Source organism: Camponotus floridanus, unplaced genomic scaffold, assembly GCF_003227725.1.
Source record: "Camponotus floridanus strain SB8 unplaced genomic scaffold, Cflo_v7.5 scaffold23, whole genome shotgun sequence".
NCBI lineage: Eukaryota > Metazoa > Arthropoda > Insecta > Hymenoptera > Formicidae > Camponotus > Camponotus floridanus.
In genome coordinates, this window is record NW_020229359.1 from 2,103,066 (window position 1) to 2,118,507 (window position 15,442).

Below are 15,442 nucleotides of genomic sequence, written 5' to 3' on the forward strand. Positions count from 1 at the left end.
ATTTAGGAAATGCCTAATTGTGAATCTGTACAAATTTTTAGTCGCGCAAATATTTGTTGCAGATAGATACTGTATGAACGATATAGATGAAATAGTTAAAAATAATAAGCCTAATAATAATGACAGTCCAAGTTATTGCGATAATAAATATTATTTTAATATATAAATGTTATTTTAATAATATAAATAGAAATGAGCGTAATATAACAGCAACAAATACAGATTTCATCTTTATTATCTCGTGGAATTATTATGGATTAAGGTCCACTAATAATTATTGCATTAAAACGATAATAGCGATTATAGTCCTTTGCAATGAATACGATATATTATTTTATTGTCGCAATGTATAACTATGTATTTTTTGGATTTATTCTATCTGGTAGTAGTATTTAGTTCGAAATACTATTTATTTGAAACTACAATTTTAATTGCACGTTTTGTGATAAAGAAGTATTTAGTGTAAATTATTTTCCTATGTCGAAAGACGAGCGTTTTTTTAAAATGTATAGTTATTTATAGATTATATAACTCTAACACAGTACAAAACCGTAAATTATTTCCTTATTTTGAAAGATGAGCATTTTGTTAAAATGTATAGCTATTTATGAAAGAGAGAGAGTATTAATCCTATATAAAATCATAATTTATTGCGATATACATATATGAAATGTAACTTTCTTGTCATGATTTAAATATTTTTTTCTTGTATCTATTAAGCGTTTGAATCGTTACGTTGTTACGTCGAATTCCATTTTGTAATTCCATTGCTTGTTTATCTTGTGATAAAAAATCATTTAGTAAAATATAAATATACGTTATTTTCTTAATGCGAGAATCGTTGAAGGTCAAACATTTTATTAGAATATATATTTTTACAAATTAGCTCGGACAAACTTAGCAGTGTCCTGTGTGTGACAATATATTCACTCAAATATAAAATATTTCTTAAAAAGGAAGTCGTGTCATATTTAGCGATAAGAGCATACTGCGAATATAAAATTGCATTTTAAAACTTCTATGATCGTTTGTGTGACATTAATTTAATTTCTCTAGAAGTAAAAATGTAAGTAGGAGCGCATTTAGGTTTCATAATGTTAGATTTTTATTTATATATGAAATATATGATATTTAATTAAGATATATACAAACAAATAGCGTTTTATATTTTGCAAATCGATCGATATTAATATCTTTTTTAAACTATTCTAAGACATATTTTAATATTCGCCTTTAAACCGACAAATAAGTTGTCTTCCAAGCGATATTCCTTCATTATATTTTTTAAGCCATTTATTGTTTCCATAAGATGGTTCTATTTTGTAAATAAAATGTTAAAACAATGACCTGTTTTTTTACATTTTATACATCGTTCATATCCTATGAAAGATTATATTTATATATTGATCAATATGTTATGAAAGAGATTCTGTACATATTATAAAAGAGAAATATCAATTTATGTAATATATATATATCTTAAAAAGTACGAATCTGTTGTTTTAATATTGATATAATAAAAATTTACACACACATTATTAAGTATCAATATAAAATAATATATATAAATCTCTTATATAATAAAAATATTTAATATATTTATTTTATAATATCGAAGCGTATAATTTATAGAGACTAATTTATAGTTAGATGTTTGTATTCAACTAGAGATTAAAAAACATAAATATTATATTAATAATTTTTTATTTAAGAAAACTTCTATCTTACATTTTTTTTAAATATCACATCTTCAATAATGTGATATATGTGTAATGTATGGTGAGATGAAAAGTCCTATCGTATTTTACATTGATTGAAATATGGTAACATGACTGATGTTTCTTTTCCTGTTTATTTCAAAATTATTTCTTTTATGTCGTAAAAGTTTACTTCTTTTTATGTTGTTGCAAATATAAAAAGTGGATTATGACGTAAATTCACATTTGAATATGAAATTGCAAATAACAAAAACTGAAATTCAAAAAATAAATGTATTTGTTACGGATGTATTCTGAGTTTCTTCATCCTAAAGAACATCTGATGTTCCGTGACAGCGCGAATAGCTCTCCTGTTATGAACATTATCGGCTCGTGATGAGACATGATAGACCGATGTAATATAGTACATGACGCGCCAAGAGACATTCATGGCGGATAACGCGATGAAGAGGCGATCGTGAATCATTCATCTGGAAAAAGCAATCGAAAAAGATATTTCGAATATTCGTGATCAATTTCGTAATAATAAGGAAATTAGACGAACGTATGTTTATGTGTATTTCAAATATTTAAATATTTCGTAGCCTATCGATCGAAAATTAAAATTTTAATATTCTTTAAATTTAAATTGAAATTTTTGTACATTATATCAGAGAGAAGAATGAGAGATATCACGGCCCGCTTTTAAGTGATCCTTGAAAGCGACCTCCTACGCTCTCTGTGACCATAAAAACATGCACCTAAATTACGAAGCCAAAGTGCACGAATGTTCTCGGAGGGTAACGTATAAGTTGCACAATTTTTGGTTCTGTTCCGTGCTATGTGAACAAAATGGCGGTAGCACCAGTGCTGTATAGCAAGACGCTTATGTATAATGAATAAATTTTTAATAAGTTTTATATGACCTCTCTCTTTCTCTCTCTTTCTTTCTCTCTCTTTCTCTCTTAACAATCGATTTAAAAAAAATAATAATAATGTGGGAAAGCGCAAGTAGAATTAGTTATTTATATTTTTTTTAATTTTTATTTATTTTTATTGGAAACATTGGATAATTATAAAGATAATTATAAAAATTAATTATAAAATGTTTAATTGCAAAACACCTTACGTTACAGAATTCGTGTTCCGGATATTTCATAGACCTTACAGATATGGACTGGCAATTGCCTATAGTTTCTGTAGAGAAGCAATGTCCGGAGGAGGTTAGAGAGAGAAACATACTTTTTAGTACTTCTCTTTCTACAAGTGTCCGAAAGTATGCATTGCACTTGTAGAAAGAGAAGTACCAAAAAGTATGTTTCTCTCTCTAACCTCCTCCGGACACAGTCTGATACGTATTGCCAGTCCATACTTATAAGGTCTATGGGATATTTCGTGCATAGCACGGAATATATATATATATATATATATATATATATATAGGCCGGTATTCATAGTCCGATCTTATATTTAAGATCGTCTTAAGTCTGCTTGGAGGTTGACTTAAGACCTCATTCAACCAATCAAATAGCTGCGTAGCATTTCAAGCTCGAACTTAAGACGATCTCAGATATAAGATCGGACTATGAATACCGGCCATAGTGTACGCGGGAGTGTGAGGGTGCCATTACATGAAGCGCGGAACGCGGAAACACGGAAAGGCGGAAAAGAATTGTAACTAGATTTACTAGATTTTCGCGCTTCCGCGAGTTGAGTCCCGCACGTTTGAGCGGAAAAGCGGAATCCGCTATTTCATTATGTGCACGTGGAACATGAGCTACTTACAAAAGTACAGAAAGAAAAAGAATTTCAAATGAATCGCCCTGTAAGTATTTAGATAATATTTAATACTCAATAAACGTGATAGCTCTGTTATTTTTTTAGACATAAGAAAGCACAGGCTGCTTTCCGAAACTGCCAGTATTGAAAATCTACAATATACGTGACATATAGATTTCCAGTGCTTAATTTCGGCATACCCAACAGCCGTAATCAAATTGAACAGAATTAAAGTGATTATAACATTGTCATAACCTCACTTTATGTAAAATAAAGATAATTAAATAATTGTATATTTGTTCGCAGGCAACGAAATGTGGCTATTGCGGGTTTATTTTACGAGGGTCATGTGGAACAATTTTAGACCACCATTGCTTCAGTACATACGACGAAAATGCCCACGTCATTAATGTTGACGAAAATGCCGTGGTCACTATGAGTAAGTTATCATATTTATTTATTTGTGTAGTTCTTGAGAAAGGTTTTATTATCCGTTATAAATTTTGTCTGTTACGGTAAACATTTTCGGTAAGTCATTGTTTACTTATTTATTTTAAAGGAAAGAGACATGAAACTGAAGATGTACAGCATTCGAAAGAAGGAGCTGTACAATCTACACAGTCTATACTCACACAAGATGAGTTGCTGATTGAATTTGTTCGTATCCGAAGGGGTTTGTGGGACCATTCCCTTCCGACCAGCGAAAGAACAAGATTAAAAAAAGATAGTTTATGGCAAGAGATTGTAAACGCATTTGATGGTAAGATCATTTTTTAATTACTTGTATGAATTATATTATCTGTGTATAAAAGTAAATAATAAACGATTCTTTATACAATCATAGGATTCCTGTCTATGGAAGCAATAAAGCAGAGATGGAAACACCTTCGAGATTCGTATATGAAGGCTAGAAAGAAAATGCGAGGATACGTGCGAAGTGGATCAGGGGTGGAATCTGGCCATCCATTACGAAGTTCTTTTGCTCATTACGAAGAAATGAGATTTCTCGACGATACAATAAAGACAGCACCGTAAGTATTTGCATTGTTTTTTATAACTGAGATTTTATAAATATTCAAATTGTGTGCAATTGGATTTAATAATTTGTAAAATCATTTTGATTTCAGGACTGTCAGCTCCATCCAGCACATTTCTGAAGCGAATTCATCCCATGTTGACATGGATAATATGCAAGTGGACATGACTGCAGACAACTTGATCGATTTTGATGATTCTACACAGAATTCTGCATGTTCACCATCAGAATCATCACGAAAATCGTCATGTTTATCGCCAGGGGTGAAAAGGAAAAGTAAGTGGCAATTGTTTTTTTGGTTTTGTGTTTTTTAGGTACTTACCATATATACGCATATATTACAGATGCGCAAAGGCAAGCAGAAATCGAGGATAAGTTTTTAAGTATAATTGATGAGGTATCTCAGAAGAAACATGATATAGTCGATAGTTTTATGGACCAACTTGGTGACATTCTACGCCGACTATCATACGTACGACGTAGAAACCTGCAAAGAAGACTTATGAATATTGCTATAGAAGAGGAGGATGCCGAATTTCTGGAGAAAGGGAATGATAAGATGTAATAGAAATGTTCTTTTTTATTATAAATTTTATTTTAAATATTATAAGTATTAAGTTTAATATTATCAATTTTATTTTAAATATAAATTTTTCATTTTGTTTATTATAAAGAATAAAATATATTTGTGTTATTATAAAGAATAAAATATATTTTTGCATTCAGTTCATTATATTGTTGTACGAAGTACTCTGTATTATTAAACTTTGAAAATATATAAAAAGACTACGTACGAATGTTGTGTCGTAAAAAACTTTCGAATTATATACTTTAAAAAAATACTTTTACAAAATTATTGACAAGTGCGTTAAAATTACATGATGTTTCAAAAGTTGTTAGTTAAAACTTTGTCCCACTGCCACGATAGAGGATTGACATGCTCGAAATAATGTGCAAAGTTATCTCGAATTTTCACTGCTGCAGATTTTTGCGAAGCATTTCTGTAACTTACAGCTGTAAGTCCATTACTTGTAGCCAAGAGAATGCGCTCTTCTTCTTGTATATTACAGTATCTTCTTTCTGGAAATGGTAAGTCCAGTTCTTTATTAATAATAAAATTATGCAAAATAACCGTTGCTTGTACAGCTTTTACGGCAGTAGATGTGCGTGCAACAATAGGTTGACGATATATTCTCCATCTTGCAACCAAAATCCCGAAAGCACATTCAACTGTTTTTCTTGCTCGACTCAGGCGATAGTTAAAAATTTTTCTGCTGATATTCAGCCGTCGACTCCGAGGATATGGTCGCATCATATATGTGCTTAGAGGAAAGGCCTCATCTCCCAATAAAACGTACGGAAAATCAAAATCCATATTATTTAGACGCCTAGGTGGAGGAATATGGAGAGCATTCGTCTCAAGTAAATGCGGTAATCCGCTACTATCAAAAACACCTCCGTCGCTGTGCCTTCCTTCAGCTCCAATATCAACAATAGTGAAGCGGTTCTTGACATCACTTATTGCGAGCAGGTTTATGCTATGATTTCCTTTATAGTTGTAATAGCATGAACCACTACGAGGCGGTGCCTGAAATTGGAAACTATCATTGTAATAAACACATTTTCATTCCAAATATATATATAATAAATTTAATAAATAATATATAATAAATTCCTAATATACATACCTGAATAACGACATGCTTCCCATCGATAGCGCCTATACAATTGATAAATTGGCATGTTGTCTCAAAATCGCCTGCAATCATACTTCAATTTTCTTCAGTTGGATCAATCATAACTTTTTCTTTTAAGGAAAGCCAAATTGCTTGACAAGTTTCCGGAATAATTTGTAATAGCGTACATTGGGCAATACGATAAGCATATGATAACGATGTCATGCTGTCGCCAGATGCCAACCATCGTACAGTCACTTCTAATCTCGTTCTGGCCGGTATTGATTTTCGAACTACATTTTGTTTTTCAATTAGTGGTCCAACAATATTAAGTAATTCATTGAAGGTTGTTGGTGACATTCTAAGGTAGTTGAAGTATTTTTCCGGATCTGTCAATCGCATCTCCACAAGTAAATTGTCGCTGGCACCTTGCAGAAGTCTTCTTCTCTAAGTAAAAATAGGCCGTACCCATATTTTACGATCATTTTTGCGTTCTCCCAATTTTTTGTAACGCAAATACAAATAAAACAATGAAATAACTTTTTTTATAGTTATCTCAGCATATCTCAATGGTTCATCTCTTGCTTGCATAAGATACTTCATAATAATTATTAGCATGATATTTGGATCCATTATATACAGCCACTTATTTTAAAATATAATAGAAGAATTAACAATTTTCTTTATTATTCCGGTTCCGAAATTTAATGACACTTCAGAATACACTCCGCGAAGGAATGAATATTCGCGTTGACAACAGATTTTGACAACAGATTTTCGCGCTCGTTCTGCGAATTTGTTTGTCCTTATATTACATGGAGGACAATTACGCGGAAAAGCGGAACGATATAGTGACAAATAGGTATTTATATTTATTTTTAAAAATTATGTATACTTAATTCATTGCAATTTTTATTAATATGCTTACCTTATCAGCTTGTCTAATGAATATGAGTATTTTAATCAACAAATACCGTTAAAAATTAATATTTTATAATTCTCCGTTCCGCTTTTCCGTTCAAAATATGCTCCATGTAATATAAGGCAATCAAAACAGACGGAATGAAACGCGGAAAACGCGAGAATCTAGTATAAATCTAGTTACAATTCTTTTCCGCTTTTCCGCGTTTCCGCGTCCCGCGCTTCATGTAATGGCACCCTGAGCGTCGTGAGCAAGCGAGAAGGTAATAAGAGAGAGCGAAATGGCAGTAAGAGCGAGCGAGATAGGAATAGAACGAGCAACGAAGACTCGAGTCATTCTTGCAGCCTGGCATACTATTTCTCTCTCGCTCCTATTACTATCTCGCTCTCTTCTTATTGTTTCACTCGCTCATACGTACTTATATATTCTGTCATGTTCATCTCGTTACCAAGTCTGTCGCTGGCAAGCGGCCGATTGGCAAGCGACAAATTGTGATAAATAAATAAGTTTATAATTTTAAGATATATTTATAAGGATAAGCGAGTAATTTTAATGGAATAATGAAAATTTTGCAAAATTTTTAAAATAATATCAAACACGGTCAATCGGATAAATGGATAATTAAATATATATAATCAAAATTTCTGTTATCAGACTAATTAAAAATTATCCGATTTACGTCATGTTTGATACCATTTTAATCGCAAAAATCTCAACAATTCATTAAAATTACTTTTATATCGATAACATAAAAAAATAAAAGTTTCAGTTTTTATTCTATCATGGAGTCGGAACGAAAGCAAGTATCTCAAAAACTGGGAAAAGCTTCTGGCGATTATATAAAGACCATTGAAGATGGTACGCAACCGACACAGGTGAATAATTCTGTTATCGAATAAATTCGAGCAAACAAAGACAATTTAGAACAAACAAAGAAAATTGAAAACAAACAAAGAAAAAAGGAAAATTAATGAAAGAGTCTTCGCTTCGAGTTGACGTGATATACTTAGCTTTTATTTCAGTGAGCTATTAATTATTTAAATCTTAGATTATTAAATTTTAACTTATGTGGTACATGCAATTAAAATTTTTCTTTTAAATTTCTGTTATATTCTTTTCAAGATCATATTTTTAAAAAAGAAGTGAATTTTTTTCGAGAAAATATCACAAGATTCTATAGAGAAGAAAATTCTATATAATCCTGCATTTCCTTAAATGAAACTGTCTGAAAAATGCTTCAATGTCATTTTTATCTATAATAATATGTACAAAAAAACAACATACCTAATTTAATATTGTTTTTGATATATAATAATACATAATGAGCTATGATTATATCTTCATAATTTTTGATCTTTTGTTAACAAGAGGCTCATAACGCCGCTAAATTTTACGTAACAATATTTAGATAATCAGTGTATTATATAAAAAAATCGAGAATGGATGTCATTAATTACAGGATCTGGAGATTAAAATTTACAAGAAAAGATGGCTGATGCTTGTTCTCTTCGTATTATATAGCGCGAGCAACTCTATGCACTGGGTACAATATAGTATTATAGCGAACATTGTAATGCGCTATTACAATGTCTCGAGTTTTCTGATAGACATGACAAGCATGACATATATGATAACATATATACCATTGATATTTCCCGCCAGTTATCTGCTCGATAAATTCGTAAGTAATAATTTTATTAGATAGAGTAGAACAATATCGGATACTTATATACTATGTTTAGAAATTATCGTACAATCTTTTCTTTACAAATCATTTTTCTTCTTACCTAGTTGATTGTTAAATTATTAAAAAGCGGCAATAAATTTCAAAAAATTGAACTTCCTGATTCGTCTGATTTTTCTAGGTACAATAGCGAATCATGGAAACATAAAGTTTGCATAATTTATTAAGAACTTGTAGTATATGTGTAGCACCTTATCTCCTCATCGAACGATGACATTCCCTCCCATTTAGAATAAACAATTTTACGTTCGAATAAACGAGTTTGGATACAATCGCGACATCAACAGGATAGCTTTTCAAGTAATCGTTGATACTGATCGAGCAAATTTCATTCCGCATAGTATCAGCAGATTCCCTCTTACTAACATCTAAATTACCGGGGATGGGGATGGGATTTTAGGGCCTCAGATACGCAGTGATCTTCGGGGCGCTCGGAAACGCTCTCGGTTCCTGGATAAAGGTATTCAGCATCGCTACCGATCGCTTCTGGATCACGTTTCTCGGACAAACTGTGGTGGCAGTAAGTCAAATCTTCGTTCTGTCAGTTCCAGCCCGATTGGCCGCTGTTTGGTTTGGGCCTGATCAAGTTAGTAGTGCCTGTAGCATCGGTGTCTTCGGCAATCAGGTACGTAAATATCTTATCGTATGTACGTATCATTAAAATATGCTACTCAGAATGGAATTTGAATTCGATGTTTCGAGGAAATTTGATAACTTACATTTTGTGATATCTTTTAATTGATTTTTTTATTATTATATATTCGTTACAACGTTACTTTTATTTTTTTGTCCTTAATTATACTAAAAATTTATAAAAATGTATTTTTAAAATTTAAAAATCAAAATAATTAAAAAAATTATATTAATAATAATAATTATTTTTTTAATAATATAAGAATTACTACTATTTTTTTTTCATAATATAAGAATTTAATTTTGTACAAATCTCTCTCTCTTCTCTTTCGTTCTTTGTACAAATATCTTCGTAAGAAGAATGAAAGAATTACAATGTATAGAGTAACGCATTATCTATCTACAACCTGTTAACTTTATAGAGAAAAAAGAAACACCAATTGTTAATCGACGTAATAAAATTACTTCTTGTTGCACGGATCAAGAGTGCATGATAATAGATAATCGATGTAATTCAATGATGACATAAATAAATTTAGCGCGATATGAATATTAATTCAAATTATTTCTCTCGTCTATACAGATTGCAAAATAATTGTTGTGAAAAAATTAGATATCCTGACATTTATCTTGTTCCAAATAAATAACTTTCACATTTATTGCATATCTGCATGCATTTTTATTCAACGAAGTGTAATTCAATTTAATTTGATACAATTTCAATCGGAAAGAACGATGCATTAACGGAACATTAAAAGTTTTTTAAAAACTTTTGCATTGTCCATGATTATTACTACACATATAATAAGTTCAATTCTCATATTTAATTGTGTTGCGAATTTCTGACATGCTGGAGGAATTTTGTAAGAGAAAGTATGTCTCTTTTTTATTTTTCTTCTTAAAATTTTTACAATTTAACTAGAAAATATAAAATTCACATTTTCTTTCGTATTATTGAAAAAATGAATAAATTTGCTTTTCAAATATAATTTTCATTGAGAGAAGAAGCATTTTCTTTTGAAATACACTTCATTGACCCATAAACAGATATGATTTGTTTCTCAACAGTTGAAAAGGTAAACGTTCCACTTTGATAACAGATAAGTAAACTTGTAAAAATATGATGAAAATACAAGCGATATTAATTTTGTTTGTTATAAATACGAGTATACCATGAACGTCTCCAAGATAAGCATTGTTATGTATACTTCAACAGGAAAAGATTGAACAGAGCAATTAATTTCAAAATCTTTTTCCTAGAATTCGAAAACAATTTCTTATCGGATATTTATCCCTTGACTTTGTGTTGCAGCTGGGTGTAGCTATCGGTTTCTTATTTCCACCAATGTTAGTGCCCAACAGCGACAATATTTGCAACATCGAAAAGGGATTGCAACTTATGTTCTATATCGTTGCGGGTCTCACGACGCTCTTGCTAATCCTTATATTATTTTGTACATATAGCTTCCATTTATATCGTATAGTTGTATAGTATTCGAATAAAATAAAATTTCGAAGCTGAAAAATTTAATAAAAAATATTTTACTCACAAGTGATAATTAATATGATCCACATTTCGATGATTTAATGATTTGAATCCTTCGTTGCAAAAAGATTGCTGAAAAACAAGAATATAAAAGAAATCATTTTATATAATTTTATAATTAAAAAGATATTTTATAATAAATAAATATATTTTTTACAGATAATTCTCTTACAAAACATCATACATTATATTTTATAAATGGTATTTCGTCAGAAAAATATATTTTAGAGCAAATAATATATTTCGTCAAGTTTAACACCCTTAATCAGCTTCGAAATTTTACTGTCAAATCACATTTTCTTTTATCGCTTAATTGAAACTAGTATAATTTATAGTCTTCAAGTCGGCACCGCCTTTACCACCTAGTCGTGCTCAAGTTGTGCAAAGGGAGAACATCGAAAATGAGATATTTTCTCGTTCCATCAAAAAGCTGCTCACCAATGTCGGTTATGTTTTGCTTTTAGTCAGCTATGGCATCAATATCGGCGTCATTAGCGCCATAAGTACCTTGTTAAATCAAGTTATTCTCAAATATTTCCCGGTATGTATTTTCCTCTAAAAAATTACAAATTCTCGCTTTCTTTGATTTTTTTGGATTCTAATCTTATACAAAAATTGTTAGAATTATTAATGTTAAGTATTTCAATTTTATGTGAATTTTTTTTTGATTCTCTAAAAAATGATAGAATTTGCTATTTTTCTTCTTCTTAGGGACATGAAGAGGACGTTGGTCGTATCGGCTTAACGATGACTTGCACCGGGCTGTTGAACTGTGTTATATGCGGTGTTATATTAGATAAAACACACAAGTTCAAGTGAGTAATCAGATTCAACGAAGAGAGCGAGTCATGATTACTATTCAACAATATATCATTTTATTCAGAATTAGTATTATTTTAACAATAACAATATTATTACGAGTTTTATGATATGCGTTTTTTAATTTATAAACATTGATTTCAATTTAATTTGATTTGTTATAAAACGCTTTATACTTTGATGGCAGATTTTGTTGAAGATTTCTATCTCAAAAAAATTCATTATCTTTTCCATGCGCGTAACTGATAGATAATTGTCGTAAATTAACAATTTATCTCGAATTTTTTAAAATTAAGTTTATGATAAAAATTATCTTATCAAGAGATAAGATCTTATATTTTTCAAATAATTCATCAAATAGATTATTAAATCGAATGATATGAATTAAAATCTATTAAAAAATTAAAAAAACAAGGAGAATCTGTAAATTTTTAGGGAGACTACGCTAGCAGTCTATCTATGCTGTTTCATAGGAATGATAATCTTTACTGTTACACTGGATAACAATGGGATATATGTTATCTACATCACGGCCGGCATCTTGGGGTAAAATTTAGATTACATTTATTATATCATTCGCAAAAACTTTTTAGAAGAAATATTTTATTCTTAGAAACATTTTGATCTTTTATTAAAATTAAAATTTTCTCATTAAAATTCATTGTTTCTTCCTTAAAAATTTGCACATTCTATAGCTAACCCTTCGTATTTAATTTAGAATTTTTTAAAATTTGTTTCTAGCTTCTTCATTAACGGTTATCTATCGATCGGTTTTGAGTTCGCTGCTGAGCTTACATATCCGGAACCAGAAGGAACGGCGGCGGGTCTGTTGAACGCGGTGATGCAAGTCTTCAGCTTCATCTTCACGATGATCTACAGTTTTTTGTTTGGAAATTTGGGCGATTTATGGGCAAATATTGCGATGTGCATCGGACTTGGAATTGGCATCTTGCTCACTGTCATAATACCCAACGATCTGAGACGTCAAAACGTGAAGATTTGATAATCCAAACAGCAGTCAAATGTAACAATCAGCGACGAACAGCTCGGTACGAGCGATTTCCGCCTCGACAATTTTTCCCGCGATACGTCGTTATAGTCCATTTGGGACTTAATTTATTTTTCACATGAGTACATACTATATGCGCCAAAAGTAGCGCCGTTTCTTTGAGTCACGTGTATCTAGGAAAATATATCGTCCCTGAAACTAGGAGTTCTAAAAAAGACTAGTTGCATACTACGATAAGAAAAACATTGTTCTTTTTCGTAAGATTCTCAGATGTTTATTTTTCAAGACTTGACTTAGCGCTTAATATCTAAGTGCTAGAAAGCTTGAAAATTAGGAATATCTAGAAAGACGTGTTAGAAAGATGTCTTTAGAAATAATGGTGCAATCTTATGTGAAAAGATTTAATAGCCTGATTTGTCGAAGAGTTCAAAGAAAAAAAATATATATATATATATTAATATATATAAATATATAAATATATATATATATATATATATATATATATATATATATATTTGTTTTCACGTTACATATTTTTAGATATAATGGAAATACAAAATGTTCTATTGAACATATAAATGACAATGAAAAATTATTAGAAAATTTTTCTGGATCCTGTTAGTTAGCCTTCTTTATCTCAAGTAAGCTGTAGTTTTAGATAACGTTATGCAACAATTAATTAATTATGTTAAAAACTAGAGAATTAATTTCACCATGAGTTATTAATTGTGAAAGCCTGAAGGGAAAAATTTTAAAAATTTATGTGTTATAAAATTATATTTTCATATATTTTTAACATTCAATTTTAATCAATTTAAATCTCTTTATTTTTTTACATTTTTTCAATTTTCACGTGTCTTTCTATTTAATATCGATGAATAATATTGATATATAATCAGAACATAAAAAATAAATTCCTTAATCTGAATTAAAATATATTGAAACGCATTTTTTGTTGCATAACTGTAATTTAGGAAATGTCTAATTTTGAATTTGTACAAATTTTTAGCCGCGCAAATATTTGTTGCAGATAGATATTGTACGAACGATATAGATAAAATAGTTAAAAATAAGCCTAATAATAATGACAGTCCAAGTTATTGCGTTAATAAATATTATTTTAATATATAAATGTTATTTTAATAATATAAGTAGAAATGAGCGTAATATAACAGCAACAAATACAGATTTGATCTTTTTTATCTCTTGGAATTATTATGGATTAATATCCACTAATAATTATTGCATTAAAACGATAATAGCGATTATAGTCCTTTGCAATGAATACGATATATTATTTTATTGTCGCAATGTATAACTATGTATTTTTTGGATTTATTCCATTTAGTAGTATCTAGTTTGAAATAATATTTATTTGAAACTACAATTTTTATTGCACGTTTTGTGATAAAGAAGTATTTAGTGTAAATTATTTTCCTATGTCGAAAGACGAGCGTTTTTTTAAAATGTATAGTTATTTATAGATTATATAACTCTAATACAGTACAAAACCGTAAATTATTTCCCTATTTCGAAAGATGAGCATTTTGTTAAGATGTATATGTATTTATGAAAGAGAGATAGAATTAATCCTATATAAAATCATAATTTATTGCAATATAGATATATGAAATGTAACCTTCTTGTCATGATTTAAATATTTTTTTCTTGCATCTATTAAGCGTTTGAATCGTTACGTTGTTACATCGAATTCCATTTTGTAATTTCATTGCTTGTTTATCTTGTGATAAAAAATCATTTAGTAAAATATAAATATACGTTATTTTCTTTTGCGAGAATCGTTGAAGGTCAAACATTTTATTAGAATATATATTTTTACAAATTAGCTCGGATAAACTTGGCAGTGTTCTGTGTGTGACAATACATTCACTCAAATATAAAATATTTCTTAAAAAGGAAGTCGCGTCATATTTAGCGATAAGAGCATACTGCGAATATAAAATTGCATTTTAAAACTTCTATGATCGTTTGTGTGCCATTAATTTAGTTTCTCTAGAAGTAAAATTGTAAGTAAGAGCGCATTTAGGTTTTATAATGGTAAATAGGTTTCATAGATTTTTATTTATATATGAAATACACGATATTTAATTAAGATATATACAAACAAATAGCGTTTTATATTTTGCAAATCGATCGATATTAATATCTTTTTTAAACCATTCTAAGACATATTTTAATATTCGCCTTTAAACCGACAAATAAGTTGTCTTACAAGTGATATTCCTTCATTATATTTTTTAAGCCATTTATTGTTTCCATAAGATGGGTCTATTTTGTAAATAAAATGTTAAAACAATGACCTGTTTTTTTACATTTTATACATCGTTTTATTCATCATATCCTATGAAAGATTATATTTATATATTGATCAATATGTTATGAAAGAGATTCTATACATATTATAAAAGTGAAATATCAATTTATGTAATATATATATCTTAAAAAGTACGAATCTGTTGTTTTAATATTGATATAATAAAAATTTACAGACACATTATTAAGTATCAATATAAAATAATATATATAAATCTCTTATATAATAAAATTATTTAATATATTT

The 15,442-nt window shown here is 29.4% G+C and overlaps 2 protein-coding genes and 1 pseudogene across 3 annotated transcripts; 2 read left to right on the forward strand and 1 right to left on the reverse strand.

The window, feature by feature from the left end:
* The first annotated feature begins 3,351 nt into the window (after positions 1-3,351).
* LOC105250633 lies at positions 3,352-5,100 on the forward strand. The gene is made up of 7 exons (XM_025408762.1): positions 3,352-3,522; positions 3,582-3,709; positions 3,783-3,915; positions 4,036-4,236; positions 4,321-4,507; positions 4,604-4,788; positions 4,857-5,100. Exons 3-7 carry the CDS (start codon positions 3,912-3,914, stop codon positions 5,075-5,077), a joined length of 798 nt encoding a protein of 265 aa, XP_025264547.1. The 5' UTR covers positions 3,352-3,522; positions 3,582-3,709; positions 3,783-3,911; the 3' UTR covers positions 5,078-5,100.
* Positions 5,101-5,338: 238 nt separating this feature from the next.
* Positions 5,339-6,815, reverse strand: LOC105250634 (annotated as a pseudogene).
* Positions 6,816-7,636: 821 nt separating this feature from the next.
* On the forward strand, positions 7,637-13,286 carry LOC112637971 (feline leukemia virus subgroup C receptor-related protein 2-like). 2 transcript variants are annotated; one of them, XM_025408755.1, is made up of 9 exons: positions 7,637-7,653; positions 7,874-7,985; positions 8,570-8,791; positions 9,255-9,479; positions 10,800-10,941; positions 11,369-11,574; positions 11,745-11,848; positions 12,288-12,398; positions 12,594-13,286. In XM_025408755.1, the coding sequence occupies exons 2-9, from the start codon at positions 7,893-7,895 to the stop codon at positions 12,853-12,855; spliced, it is 1,365 nt and encodes a 454-aa protein (XP_025264540.1). In that variant the 5' UTR covers positions 7,637-7,653; positions 7,874-7,892; the 3' UTR covers positions 12,856-13,286. The 2 variants fall into 2 exon arrangements, with proteins under 2 accessions (XP_025264540.1, XP_025264541.1); XM_025408756.1 differs by having other exon boundaries at positions 7,874-7,968.
* Positions 13,287-15,442: the final 2,156 nt, after the last annotated feature.

Bases quoted from the DNA above. Each gene is read 5' to 3' on its own strand.
- LOC105250633 (XM_025408762.1), top strand. The intron at 4,237-4,320 runs GTAAGATCATTT...ATACAATCATAG, and splicing joins GATTGTAAACGCATTTGATG to GATTCCTGTCTATGGAAGCA. The intron at 4,789-4,856 runs GTAAGTGGCAAT...CATATATTACAG, and splicing joins GCCAGGGGTGAAAAGGAAAA to ATGCGCAAAGGCAAGCAGAA.
- LOC112637971 (XM_025408755.1), top strand. From the start codon at position 7,893: ATGGAGTCGGAACGAAAGCAAGTATCTCAAAAACTGGGAAAAGCTTCT. The intron at 7,986-8,569 runs GTGAATAATTCT...CATTAATTACAG, and splicing joins ATGGTACGCAACCGACACAG to GATCTGGAGATTAAAATTTA. The intron at 12,399-12,593 runs GTAAAATTTAGA...ATTTGTTTCTAG, and splicing joins ATCACGGCCGGCATCTTGGG to CTTCTTCATTAACGGTTATC.